Source organism: Elephantulus edwardii, unplaced genomic scaffold (genome assembly GCF_000299155.1).
Source record: "Elephantulus edwardii isolate Elephantulus edwardi_28Jun2011 unplaced genomic scaffold, EleEdw1.0 scaffold00139, whole genome shotgun sequence".
In the NCBI taxonomy this organism is placed as follows: Eukaryota; Metazoa; Chordata; class Mammalia; order Macroscelidea; family Macroscelididae; genus Elephantulus; species Elephantulus edwardii.
In genome coordinates, this window is record NW_006399889.1 from 8649627 (window position 1) to 8664808 (window position 15182).

The following is a 15182-nucleotide window of genomic DNA, read 5'->3' on the forward strand; positions in this document are numbered from 1 at the left end:
GCCAGAAAATCACTTGGCAGACTCTAGGACCGAAAACCCCCAAAGACCAGAATGGCCAAAACCCACCCACACCCTATACTTTCAGTTGTCGACCAGCTTGGTGCTCTCCCACCGGAAGTGAAATTGGTGAAAGTGCCACGTTGAAAGCGTCTGCTGACGTAAGCGCGCCTACGTCAGAAGCCGTGCTTCCGCCGATGGGTAGTCCTGGACTCGGTAGAGGAGGCGGGGCGGAGGCGGGGCTTGGGCCTTTTTGTGGCTCTGCTGGGTAGATGGGTTCAGTCGCAGGAGCGTACGGGTCGGCGTGAGTCTCAACCCGCTTGAGACAAAGGGCTACCCGGCCGGTGCTCGGCGCGGCGTCTTCTAAGAGTGCTGTGTGCTTTGTCGAGGCGTTTCGACCAACCAGTGCTCTCGTCCCGGGATTCTAAGCTTTCCCCCGGTTCCTCACCGCGCGGTGGGGGCCCCGAGCCGGCAACACCTGCTGCTGAGCGACCTCGCGGCTCGCCTCGGTGCTCACGATGGGGCATTTCTTCTCCAAACTGTGGAGCCTCTTCTGTAACCAAGGTGAGAAGGATGGAGCTGCGCCGCGGCTCATATCCGAGTCCGTGGGTCCAGTCCGCCGGAGGAAGGGATCTTGGTGAGCCAGAGTGTTCTGAGACCCAGAGAGATGACCTAGTTAAGTGGGTGGGTAGAAACTTGTGTTTTCCATTGCGATAATACACTGTCAAGAAATGGTGCCTGGGAAAAGCGAGGAGTACGAACTAAGGAATGTTAGATCTTGGCGAAGCAAAGCGGAAACACCTATTGATGCCTCCAGGCACTTTTGAGAACCTTTTGTGTTTTAAATGAAACATCTTTCCTTTCTGTTTTGCAGCATAAGGGTGGGTCTAATAAACTATCAACTTTATTTTACTACTATTGCTATGTTTTCCTCCCTGCCCTCTAAACCTTTGCACCTTCGCGATCTCTCATTTCGTATTCTCTTGAGCCCACATGCTTTCCAGGACTCGAGAAGCGTTGCCTTGTTCAGATCTTATGTATCCTAAAATCTTCCTTCTAAATGCTTCATGCCCATTTCAGTTGTTGGAACGAAATGGTTTCGGCTCCATGTGCGATATTACGTGTTCGTAATTAGTCTACAACAGGTTTCTGAGACATCTAGAAGCGGCAAGTCCAAAGGAACAAGAAGTCGCAAAACCTGTTCTGAGTCAGAAGAGAAGATGCTATATGTCTTCAGAAGAAAGGAAAAGCTGGGGAGGGGGTAAAGAGCTGATAGTAAAGTTTTAGGCAGTATTTTAATATAATATTTACTTAGTAGTTGAAACATTCTGTTTTTCCAGGTAGTACATTTAACTTTTAATACTTATTTTTTGTGAATGTTTCTTAAAATGTTTGTGACAGTATCAGTTTGTTACTGCAAATGTCAGTGTCATTATCATTTTCTTGGACATAAATCCCAGAGGATGAAATGGCTAAATTTATTTAGTTCGTTTGTTCTGTGTACTAATAAGAACTTTAATCTTTTACAAAGCTATGAATATGGGGAGCTCTGGTGGCCTAGTGGCAAGGAGCTGCAACTACAATCCCAGAGGCACACGGTTCAAATCCACCAGATGCTCTGCCGGGAAAAGGAGGGACAGTCTCCTCCTGTACCAGTCAGATCTGATTTGACGGTACACTCACACAAAAATAAAAAAAATTTAAAAACCCAAACAACAAAGCTATGAATAACTGCACACCTGCACTTATATATAGATACAAGTTTCAATGGTTAAATAGCAATTTTCAAGTGACTTTGAAGAGTGGATGTGGGCAGAGTTTAACACCTTAATGGATATTATTCACAAGTGTAGGACAAAATTTTTCAGCATTTTATATTTTCTGATCCTCTCAGCCAGATGGATTGACACAGTGACTGCAGCAAAGGGCTCAAGTGTGTCAGAAATGATGAGGTTAGCTCCAGATAGGGCAGGATTCAGATCTGTTGTTCCTGGGTTTGCTATGGGGCAAGCTCCACTTGAGGACGCCTAAAAAGAACAATAATAGTTTACATCTCTTTCCATGTGATTTTGAAAACCCACTGGTGGGTCAGCTGTGGGTTGGATCCCACTCAGTGCTGCACAACAACAATCCTAGTTACATAAACTGGTGCTTTGATAGCTTGTTGTATACCATCAAGTCATAGGAATTGTGTTGTCAACCAGAAAACACTGGTCTGAATCAACCAACTGCCCCACATGAGAAAGATGGGCATTCTCCTCGCATGCAGTTGGAATATACCACTGCTTCACAGGAGAATAATGGACAAATGATTTACAGCCTCTGATAGCCCACTGCAGGGTCACCTATGAGGCTGTTCCAACTCAACCGTAAAGAGTCAATTTATATAAATTTCTAATTGAGGCCATATTTTAAGATAGACGTAAATGCATAATGATCCAAAGATCGCCTGTTTATCTTTACCCTAGTTTACACTTACATGCTCATCACTGTTGAGATAGAGAGCTGATACATAGTTGATCTTCCCTTGGATTTCTGAGGCAGCAAGATTGCTGAGCCAGAGAAGATTGCCCATCTTTTTGTAGTGGAACCACTGGAGGTTTTAAAGTAGCAGAATTCAACTAGGTTTAGCAGTACCACTCTACAGACCATCAGCCCATCTCTTTCTGTAGCTTAATGTTGTTATCAAGAGTAGTTAGATCTCCTTGTTTGCACTGCTTTGTAGCATTTTCTTTGCTCCCAGCTTTTTATTTTATTGCTGCTATTTATCTTTCTTTGCTTTTCCTTAATCTTACTAGAAGAGAAGGAAAGATAAAGGGAATAAAGGGGGGGAATTCAGAATGATTAAAAGCACTCTACCTTATAGCTTCATAATTGTTTAAGACTTAAGAGTTTCTACTTAGAACTGTTCCTTTAGCTTACTTTTGAAAATGTACTAGTAAAACCAGTAATAGCCATTTTATTCTCTTATTCTGAAAACTGACCTTGATTAGGGCAGAGTTAGTCTTCAGAGTTAGGCATTAGAAATGCAAAGATTTAAAACTAACTAAAAGCATACATACCTTACTTGCTTTTAAAAAAATTCATAAATTAAAAAGCAAAAGAAATTATAAATGAGACGTGAAAACAGTGCAGCACAATCTGGTGAATTACTCAGCCAAACCAAAACCTGATTGCCTTCAGGTTAGTTTTAACTCAGCAACCTAGAGCATAGTAGAATTGCTTCCTTAAGAGTGTCAAAGACTAAATCTTTCTGGAGGCAGACTGCAGTATTTTTAATTTTGGAGTGGTTGGTGAGCTGAACTGCTGAACTTTTGAGTTTGCAACTGAATACATTAACCATCATGCTACTAGAAAACTGGATTTTTTTTTTTTAAGATATGGGTAAAAATGTAGCCGTGACATCAAGAAAGAAGTGATTACTTTTTCTTCTGTGGTTTCTGGAAGAGTTTGCAGAAAACGTTAAACAGTAATCCCTCTGTTCATTGTGAATCTTTTCTAGACATTCAGGGGATGTCTGAAACTGATACTTAATCACTATTTTATATATATATATATATATATATATACACACACACATATTAAAAACATCTTAAACTTATTTGTGATAAGATTAAATTTGTAAGTTAGACAAGGCAAAAATTTAACAAAAGGAATAAAGTAGAACAGAAACTAAGTAAAACAAATGTTACTTGACCATAACCATTGCAATACTAGAAGGTCTGTATAATAATTCAGATGGCTGCTAGGTGTCTAATGGACCAGTAACATAAAATGTGGACAAAGGGATAATTGCCATTGTTGGCAGAACAAAGCACAATGGTGTGGAATTTCATTGCACCGCTCAAAGTTTATCATTTAAACATGTGAACTGTTTATTTATGTAATTTCCCACTTTAATACTCTTGACACCCTGACTGGCTTACTGAAACTGCTGAAAGAGAAACTACTTCAGGGAGATGACTGTACTTGCACTTCTTTGATGAATAGGAGTTTGCTAAGCATATTGTGTAGATGAGTCTGTTTTTCTAGGTAGAAAGAATAATATGCAAAGGAGAGGCATGAAATTGTTGTTAGATGCCGTTGAGTTGTTCTGACTGTAGCAAACTCATGTACAACAAACAACACTGCCTGGTCCTGCACAGCCCTTGTAATCACTAAGTACTGTGTTTGAGCGCATTGTTGCACCATCTATCTTTTGAGGGTCTTCCTCTTTTTTGCTGACCTTCCCACTTTACAAAGGGTGATGTCCTTTTCCAGGGATCTCTGCTTCCGTATAACGTGTCAAAATTCTTCCTATCTTCCCAAATTGTTATTGTCTTTAGAGGTACATTCTGGCTGTTCTTCTAAGATTTCTTTTATCTAGCCTTACATGGTATTTTCAGTATTCTTTCTCAGCACCATAATTCAAATACATAAATTCTTCTTCAGTCTCTCTTACTGGTTGTCCAGCTTTCCCATGCACATGAGACAAGTAAAATACTATGGCTTAAGTCAAGCACACCTTAGTCCTCAGGGTGATATCTTTCATTTTTAAAATTTTAAAGGAGTTTTGCAGCAGTTTGCCCAGTGCAGTGCATTGTTTGATTTCTTGGCTGCTGCTTCCATGTACACTGATTCAGAGTGAAACCAAATCTTTGACAGCTTTACTTTGAACATAGACAGACAGACAGGAGGTGGCTTCACGGGCCATTTCCGTCTTTTCTTTCTTTATCATGATGTTGCTTATTGGTCCAGTTTTGAGGATTTTTGTTTTCATTTGAAGTGCAATCCATCATGAAAGCTGTAGTCTTTGATCTTCATTAGTAAGTCCTTCAAACCATACTTGCTTTCAGCAAGCAAGTCTTCCACCAGTCATGATGTTCTGTTCTTATGGTCTAGTTTCTCAGATTCTTTGCTCATTGTATAGATTAAATTCATACTGTTAAAGCCACTAATGTGGTTTATGTATCTTTATTCTTCCAGCATTTATCTCATTCCCATCATTTTTTCTATAGCATATAGAGCCCCAACTCATAAATTAAATACTCTTCTTGGGAATACGAGAGCTCTAGTGCCATAGTCCACAGGGGATTGTGGTGCCTCTTCAGTTGAGTCCCCCAGTGGCTCTGCAGGAGGAAGATGGACACTCTCCTCCTGTGTGGTTTACACCCTTGAAAAACCCACTGTAGGGTCAGCTATGAGCTTTGGGAATGTGTATGCTTGTTCAAGGATGCAATACAACTATTTATAAATATGCAATTAATCCCTGAAATTTTCTTATTGTTTAATTATTAAAAGAATAATTGATGCACTTTAATTGTGAAGGAGGTCATTTCAGAATCTGATTACTTTTACTGACATGACTTTGTGTGAATATATATGCACATACAGTTCCTCAGTATTCACAAGTTGCATATTTTCAAATTCACTTGCTCATTCGAATTAATTTGTAAACACAGAATCAGTACTGAGCTTTCCTAGTAGTTCACAGAAAAGCACAGAGGAGTGACAGACTTGAGTTACTCAACAGCTCATAGTCCTACATGAGATATAACAAGGTAAAAAGCCTCATTCTAACTTAATCTTTTAACTTTTCTTGCCGTTGATGAGTGTCCTTTTTTACATTCTGCTTAATGCCACTTTCCCCTGCATTTGTATGCTTATTTTTTATCCTTTTTTTATTTTGCTGTTTAAATTGTTTATCAAACTCCTTAGGGCAATAAACTGGCATATATGTGTTCAATACAGTTAATTGAGTGTTAATCTGTAACATGGTAGGTACAGTCAGAGAAAGAAGAGAGAAGCGCTGGTGTTCTAGTGATTAAGGAGTTATGCTGCCAAGCCAAAGGCAGGTAGTGTGCATCCAGCAGCTGCACCACATGAGAAAGACGACGGGCAGTTCTCTCCCAAGTGATTTACAGCCTCTAAAAACCTGCTGAGGAAGGGTCAGACTGGAGTTACTTCCAACTAACAACAATGAATTGTTTTGTTGTTGAGAGAGAGAGAAGTCCATAGGGAGTTGCACTGCTGACCAAAAGCTGTATCAATCTCGTGGTTCAAATCCCCTAGCAGCTCCTCAGGAGAAAAATAGGTATTCTCCTCCTGTACATTATACAGACTCTGAAACCCAGTGGAAGGTCAGGTGTGAGTCAGGTCCACCTTGATGGCAAGGAGTGTTTTTGTTTGTTATAGTTCACGTGAAACTGCTAGAGTAACATTTGTAATGGTGTTGAAGGTACAGAAAAAAGGGATATGCTGTTAAATTTATAGATGGATTAAGTGCTCATGAGTGATGAGAAAGCTGAAAGCCAAAGAAATGATGGTAATTTTAGCTAGAATCAGGAAAACGTTGAACCTTTTAAAATTTTGTTATAAAGCTATATTAATAGCAAAGTACACATTCCCCCCACCACATCCGCAATTGCTGTTGAGTCCATTCCAACTCGTACCTCACACTTCACCTCTGTGTTTTCGAGGCTGTAAATTGCAGAGGATAGGGTTACTCATCTTTCTCCCAAGAAGCAGCGGGTGGATTCAAACCACTAGAAAAGAGCAGCCTGTTGGTTAACAATATAATAAACTACTTTGTATAATAACACTCTTGGCATCCACAGCCAGGAAATTAAAAGACGTGTTACGATGGGAGAGTCTGCTGTTAGGGACCTCTCTAAAATACTGAAGAGCAACGGTGTGTCTCTGGAGACTAAGGTGTCTGGTACAAGCCATGGTCTTTGTAATCACTATGCGTTAGAGAGCTGGACATGACCAGGGAGGATAAAAGGAGAATTGATGCTTTTGATCTTTGGTATTGGAGAAGAGTGTTGAGGGTACCATGGACTGCTAAGAAAACAAACAGATTCATCCTGGAGAGGGTTTAACCAGGCTGCTCCTTGGAGGCAAGGATTCTGAGGCTTCGTCTGACATACTTTGGTCATGTTGTAAGGAGGGATCAGTCCTTGGAGAAGGACATCATGCTTGGGAGGGTGGAGGGCAGGCGCAGGAGGGGAAGGCCCTCTGGGAGATGGATTGATTCGGTGACTGGGGCATTTGGGATGAGTGTGTCGGAGACAATGAGATTGGCACAGGACAGAGCAGAGTTTAAAGGTGTTGTACATAGGGTTGCTATGATTCGCAAGCGTCTCGACAGCACATAACAACAACTTTGTATAATTATTTGATGTACTTAGTAAATGTACTGTCTTTGAAAAGAAATACACATAAAATAAGGTTATGTATTGGTAAACTGGATGGTAGATGCTGGATGCCTTACTGAGCTTAAAAGCTGAACTTCTTTTCCTCATTTAAAAAAAATAGCTTACGTGTACTTTGGTCTTTTTCTGTGTTTGATTCATGTTGTTGTTAGATGCTTTAGAGTCAGTATGACTTCCTATGAATACCATGTCAGATTGACTTAGTTAAGGAATTATTTTTTAACATCATAAATTAGTTTTTCTTTTTTGTACTTAAAACCTGTTAATAACTAGTCAGTGAATGATTCTCATTACAGAGCTAAATAATAATCATTGTTGAAAGCATGTAATTATAGTATATTACAGTGTTAAATATTTATGGATTGCTTTCTTTTTGTAGAACACAAAGTAATCATAGTGGGACTGGATAACGCAGGGAAAACCACCATTCTTTATCAATTGTAAGTATGGGTATTAATTTAACATTTTCATTTTTAGAATTAATTTTGTATAAGTAATGAGATAATATTAACTGTGTAATGGAGAAACTTATATGGATTAAATTTTGAATGCTACCAAACAAAATTTATTTAAAAATAAACTCCTATTTACTAATGCCTTCCTAAACGTCATTTTTCTCACATCCGAGACAATGGTAAAGAGTTGCACTGCCAACCCAAAGACATGGTTTAAACCCAAGAATTGCTTCTCGAGGAGAAAGATAGGCATGTCTCTTCTAGCCTTTGAAAACCCACAGAAGTGTCAGTTATGGATTGCTTTTGACTTTATGGCACAAAACAACAACAGACAGAATATTAAACAAAAATCATTATATTATAATACTAAGAATGAATTCTACTTTATTTTTCCTGCACTGTGGTTCATGTATATATATTGGTAGGGTATGTCAGGGAAGCTACTTATAGCTTTGATTCAGACTAACAGTATAGGAATTGTTTAACAGAATTATCCTTGTCAGATCAGAAGAAATGAGGGTTGCCCCTTAAAGTACTGCTTCAGTAGCACGCAGCTTGGAGGGGTTTTGGTACACTTAGAGGAACACATTAATACTTTATGGAAATTTTTGTTGTCCAAAAATCTCTTTTAACCTTCTGGGTCAGTGAAATGATCTATGTCAAGCAGTGGAAATGGAGTTTAGTATTACATAATGCTGGGCACAGGTGTCTGTCTCTTATCTTACTTTATATTATAAGTTCAGCCTGGCAGCTGTCCATAAATACTCCATTTATACAGGACTTGATGTGTTTTTCAGCTGCTTTGCTAGAAAGCTGTAAAGTTAAGGTTTGTTTTTATAATAATTGAATAAATGCTTGTCTTTAAACTATTTTGATTCTTTTCGTATCGTATATTTTCATACGATTTAGCTGTCAAAAATCCAAGAAATATACCAGTGTTAGAATAATTTTGTACAAAGCTTTTAAAACTACAAATAAAACATTTGCAAATCTCTTCCAACATAAATTTTTTGCCAAGTAATTCACCCACACATATAACCTCTGACCAAACATGCTTATAAAAATAGTACAGGAGCTTATATAGCGTCTACATTATTTATGTGAAAAGTACTACTCACATGTTACAAGTACATATTTATTGAATGAATTAATACATCTTTTGATAAAACACGTGGTATGTGCATCCATATTAAAAATTTATATTTGTTAAGGTTAGTTAAAATTTAAGTGTGTCCATGGCCTTAGCTTTTTAAAGACTCTTGATGTAATGATATTTGTGTTGTCTTCTGACTCAGTGGAATAGGACTGCCCTACAATGTTTTCTAAGCTGTTATCTTTGTGGGAACAGAATGCCCAGTCTTCTCTCACAGAACCACTGTTAAACCATTGCACCATCAGGGTTCATTTTCCTAAGGCTGTTTTTGTTTTTGTGTTGTCAAAACTGACTCAACTGAGCCTCCAGCAGGTTTTCATCAAGCAGAAAAGTTTGCCCTTTCTCCTGAGGTGCTGCTGATAAATTTGAACGCTTTGCCTTTTTGTTGGCAAACGTAGTTCCTTACCATTAGGCTACCAGGAGCACCACTAGCCCAAACGTTGCTCTGTTTAAAATTCCAGTTACCAGCAGCTCCAGGGGGAGGGCAATGGGCAGTCTTTTACCATGCTCTTTGTAGGCTCCTGAAAACCTGCTGGAGAATCAGCTGTAAGTTTTTTCTGACTTAAAGCAGTGAGTTGAGTTTTGTTGAGTATAGGTTAATAGGACAGAAATAATTTCATGGCTGCTCTGTCATTTTTCTTTTGGTACATAAAGAATATTCATATTTATGTTTGTTGTTGTGTGCTGTCAAGTCCCTTATGACTCAACCCTATGTACAACAGCTCTGAACCCTGCTGTATCCTATGCCAACCTTGTCTCTTACACACCTACTCCCATTACCCTAGTCACTGAATGAACCCATCGCATCCAATGTCTTTCCCTCCTGTGCTGTCCCAAACACGATGTCCTTTTCCAAGGACTCACCCAACCTTGCAACACGCCCAGTATATCAGATGAAGCTTCAGAATCTTTGCTGCCAAGGAGCAACCTGGTTTCACCCTCTCTAGGCTGAACTGGTTTTCCTAGCAGTCCATTTGTATAGCCTTGGTTATTACATCACAAGTATTGATAATTTGGTCACAAATGAAACTTGCTCTTTCATGATGGAGCTTGTTTCAAATTGTTACCAGGGAATGTTTGTTAATGAAATATTTGGCCTCTGAAACTTATAACCAGAATGTCCTTTCTGTCTAGATTATTTAAATTTCCAGATTATTCCATTGAAAACAACAGTAAAAACTCCTTTAGAAGTTGTTTTCACTGTTTATTTTTAATGCATTGCACAAATAAAAATATAGAGGTAAAATACTCATCAGCTTCTGACAGTTACGACATGGTTTTTATTGTGCCTGTCTTTTAACAGCTTAATGAATGAAGTGGTTCATACATCTCCAACCATAGGAAGCAATGTTGAAGAAATAGTTGTGAAGAAAACCCACTTTCTTATGTGGGATATTGGTGGTCAAGAGTCACTGCGGTCATCATGGAACACATATTATTCAAACACAGAGGTATGCTGTAATAATTTCTGGATTTTAATAAAAAGAACAAAAACTAAACCCAGAAAATAGATGGGTTATGTTTAAGGGATATTGACAGTTGCCTTTCATTGAGGTGCTTTTTAGTGGGGAATTTGGGGTTTTGAAATAGAAAAGGCACATGGAAAGTAATGGATGAAGTTCTTTACTATTTGATATGCTTTCTTAGTTCATCCTCACATTAATATTAAAATGCCTTCATTGTATGAGAAATCTGGTACAAAAAATTAGATCACTTTCCCTTAGATCTCACAGCTTATTAGATACCTTAGTTAAAGAAGAGCATGTTTTAATGTAATTAAATATTTAAAATCTTGGTAAGGTTGTATTAGAATTTTTTTAAAGTTCCTGAATTTTTTAGGCCATCTCCCAGAGATCTCTGTCATTTATTTCATCATTTTAGAAGGTAGTGGCTCAATTTGGAACAAATTTAGACTTCAATTTTAGTTTTAATTTTTAGAAGTGAACTAAAAGACCCTGTATTTCTATTGAAAGGGATTGGTCTGTGATATTGATACTGATGCATAGAGTTATTAGTATTTAACCATTTCTTTTGCTCTAAATTGAAGCATCTTAAAGCTGCTCTGTGGGAGAAGGATGAGCAATCTGCCATACTATTTGTAGCCTCTGAAAACCCACCAGAGGGTCAACTGTGAGCCAGTCCTGATTTGACAGCACATAGTGACAATAATAAATTATTTTTCCCCCATTTATTGTGATTTCTCCAGTTCATGTTTTGCTTGTCTTTATTTAATGAGGCATATTATTAATATCTAAGTACAGGTATGTATTGCTTAACATTCACGATATATTGTGTGAAATGTTATATCATGTTATATCATTTCCAATGTTGTTGCTGCTGCTGCATCTACTACTGGATTTGCTTGTAGAGGCATAAAGAATGATTGCAGTCAGCATTATCATCAGAGAGAATAGGGCCAGGAGCAGAGAGACAGGAATGAAGGGGAGTGGGTGGAGCAGAGCCTAGCCCTGTCTACTGTTCTACCTGTCTGAGCAGCAGCAACGGCCCAGGCTCTGTAACCCTGCTGCTGCCTCATCCGTGCCATGTCCTGCCTTACCTCCCTGTATGCCATGCTTGTTTCAGTACTGCAAGACTATGAATTTGGGTCTTTAAAACTATTATCATGAAATTATAAACAGAAAGGGTACTGCCTTCTCTTTATTTTAAAATAAAGCTGAAACTTATGAAAAGTGTAAATTCCTTTGGACATTTCTACTTCACACATTTCTACTTGAGTGTTTATTAATTTTTAAAATAATGTCTTATCTCTTTTGTTTTAAAATACTTTTTTCTTTAAAGCTAGTCTTTGTGCTTTTGCAGCTAGGCCACCAGAGCTCCCCTCCTATTCTTACTATTATATATTTGGACTTTGTTGTTTTATGGGTTTTTTTTTTACATAAACTTGGGCATAATTTTTATTTGTTGAAGTTTTTAGTTTTCATTTTCTTGTTACTAATAGTTGTGATGTAGCATCATATAATCACCTAATGGTGAAGGAAATAGCTACTAGTGAGTTGAGGAGTCCTTGGGTGGTGCAGAATTTGTAAACACTAAGTACTCACCAAAATGTTGGTGATGTCAACCCACCCATAGATGCTTCTGAAGAAAATCACGGTGTTTTACTTCCAAAAGATCACAGCCTCTGAAAATCCATTGGGCACAGTTCCTCTCTGACACATATAGGTTTGGTTGCCAGGTGTCTAAACCAACCCCAACTGGTTTGGTTTTTGATAATGTGATTCAGTAGGAGTAGATATTTTCTAGTAATCAGAATCCTATGGCAAGAAGGTACTTACATTATTTTATACTATTTTTGCAGGAACCTCATTTTTGCCTCTTATTCTTTTTTTCTTCTTGTCTTCTAGTTCATCATTCTTGTTGTTGATAGCATTGATAGAGAGCGACTAGCCATCACAAAAGAAGAACTATACAGAATGTTGGCTCATGAGGTAAATTCTGAAAATAAACTTTAAAATGATGAAATTAAGTTGTCTCTGTACTTGTTTGCTCCTTCAGGGGTACTAAAGTGATATGTTGGGGTTTGTTTTCATCATTAACAATTTTTATATTAAATCAATTAAGGAAAACTTAAACTAATTTCAGTTCTTGAAGAGATTTCAAACTACTAATGAATTTTTAAGAAAGTGATAAATTTGAAGCTAGAATTAAATAATTGAAAATTCTTTAATGAATAATTTGAAATCTCTTAATTATAAGGTTTTATTCAGATATACTAAAAAAATTAAGCAATAAAAAATTTTATGATGTCATCATTGTAAGACATCAGATATTTTATGAGACCTTTCTAGTCTGATTTACTTCATACTCTTAAGTTAGTCACTGTTCTAAGTCTGTGTTACACACATACTTGTATACTTTTAATTACCTGTAGATTGTACAGATGATGGTGTTCTGTGTTCTTAAAACTTTATATAAAATTAATGTTATGTATATTTCTTTCTGTAATTTAACTTTTTTGGCACATAATACTGAGATTTATCACTATTAATACATTTTATTCATAGTGCATAACCTTAGTTCATTCTTTTTAATAATTTTATTCTATATGAGTATATTACAGTCTCTTCTTCTGTTTATGAACATTTAGATTTTTTATGATATTTTGATAATATAAACAATGCCGCAGTGAACATGAATCAGTGAGTTTAGTTTATATAAAGAGTGTATATAGTAAGTGTTATCTAACTCCTATATAAATTTCTACTGTACATTTTAGAGAAATTTAGAATTAGAATACTACTTCTGTAGTTTTAGGTTAGAATTTCAGACTCAAGTTTATTTTCTTTTTAGTCTGACTTATCTGATTTATGTTAATCTGTCTTTATTGAAAGGAGCCCTGGTGGTTTAATGGGGTAGGTGGCCCATCAGGTCAGTGATTTGAACCCAACAGCCATTCCACAATAGAAGGACGTGGCATCCAACTCTCAAAGATTTATAGCTTCAGATACACTGTGGAGCAGTCCTGTTCTGTCCTATATGGTCATTGCTAATTTGAATCAACTCTTAACAGTGTGTTTAGCTTTGGTGGATCTTTGTTAGACTAAGTCATACTTATTGGGGAGAACTTTTAGAATTTAAATTTAAATTTTTCAGAATTAAATTTTAGTACATAATCATTTCAGAGGAGAAAGATCTATGTATGTTGTACCCTACTTCTGTGATTTTATTTGAAACTTATTTCATATTGCTTATAGGATTTACAGAAGGCTGCAGTCCTTATCTTTGCAAATAAACAGGATATGAAAGGGTGTATGACAGCAGCTGAAATCTCGAAATACCTCACCCTTAGTTCTATAAAGGATCACTCATGGCACATTCAGTCCTGCTGTGCTTTAACAGGAGAAGGGTAAGTGCTTATCTACCTGTGAGAAGGTAGGACAGACTTGAAATATCTCTGTCAATGTTGTTAGACTAAATTACTTTGTTCTTTGGTCCTTTTTTCTTTTTTTCCCTCCTTGCCTTATATGTGGTTTTCTTTTTATTGTGCCTCAGGCTTACAGTTGTTAGATGCTATCAAGTCGATTACAGTTCATAGTGAACCTATGCATCTGTGTTGTCCTCACCATCTCTGATAAACCCATTGTTACAGTCACTATGTGAATCCATCTCCTTGAGAATCTTTTTTTTCTGACCCTCCACCCTTCTAAGCATTATGTCCCTTTCCAAAGATTAAGCCCTCCTAACACCATGCCCAAAATATGGGAGACAAAGTTTGACTGTCCTTGCCCGTAAGGAAGAACCTAGTTGCACCTACTATAGGACATACCTGTTTGTTCTTTTGGCAGTTCATGGGCTGATCAGTACTCTTCTCCAACACCACAACTTAAAAGCATTGATTCTTTCTCATACTTACTCATTGTTCAGCTTCCAGACATACAGGAAGTAATTGAAAAGGCATCAGTTTGAATTAGGTGCGCTATAAACTTGACATTACTTCTCCTTAGCACCTTGGGGAGGTCCTTGACAGCAAATTTTCCCACTGCAGCACTTGTTCCCTCCCTTTTACTCAGAGTTAATTACCCTCAGAAAACTGAAGAACAAGTCTGTAAAAAGTTGTAAAACACCTGCTGTGTTTTTGTTGTTGTTTCCATTTTATATGGTGTGTGTCTCTTCCCCCTCACCAAGTGGGGTGTGTACTTTCAGCCACAGTGCCAAAATTCCCAAATCGGTGTCTTTGAAGGTACAATTGAAGGACTTGCCCTCATGAGTCAATTAAGATAATTTTGTGAATTTTCCACTTAATATTTTCACTGAAGTTTATAAATAATGATTGTAGGACTAACTTTTGGTTAAGACTGAAAAATGTTTTCAGTTTTTAAAAGCTTCTGATTTAGTTTACTGTTTTCCTCTTTTGTTTCAGGTTGTGTCAAGGTCTAGAGTGGATGACCTCCCGGATTGGTGTGAGATAACTATTTTGCTTGAAAGAGACTATTCTATTTATTCTGTGAACATGAACATTTCTTTCTGGTACTGTTGGCTGCTAAGGCCACAGCGTGTTTAATTTATAACAACACAAACCTCTGAGCAACACTTGAATCAAGTGCAGCTGAACTGGAACATGAAAGATTTTTTTCTTTCTTTTTTTTTTTTTTAATGCACTAATCTTCAGTTGGATGAACATAATGTATAATTATTCAGCAGCAAAATTCTTCTGACTGCTTAATCTGCTTATTCTGTTAACTGCCCTTGTAAGAAATGTTTGTCATATGTTTAATATTTTCTGAAGTATTGTAATCACTATGATGACCAGTGTCTTTCATTCATTGACCTTCCCTCCCCAGAATAAGTACTGATTTAACAAACTAGTAGTGAAAATATTCAAGTATTGCTTGTAAACTTCTCTAACTTTAAATATTTTCTCTA

General features: G+C 37.4%; 1 protein-coding gene across 1 annotated transcript; it reads left to right on the forward strand.

The window, feature by feature from the left end:
- Nucleotides 1–515: 515 nt before the first annotated feature.
- ARL5B (ADP-ribosylation factor-like 5B) lies at nucleotides 516–14728 on the forward strand. The gene is made up of 6 exons (XM_006894314.1): nucleotides 516–561; nucleotides 7570–7630; nucleotides 10102–10249; nucleotides 12164–12247; nucleotides 13514–13665; nucleotides 14680–14728. The coding sequence occupies exons 1-6, from the start codon at nucleotides 516–518 to the stop codon at nucleotides 14726–14728; spliced, it is 540 nt and encodes a 179-aa protein (XP_006894376.1).
- Nucleotides 14729–15182: the final 454 nt, after the last annotated feature.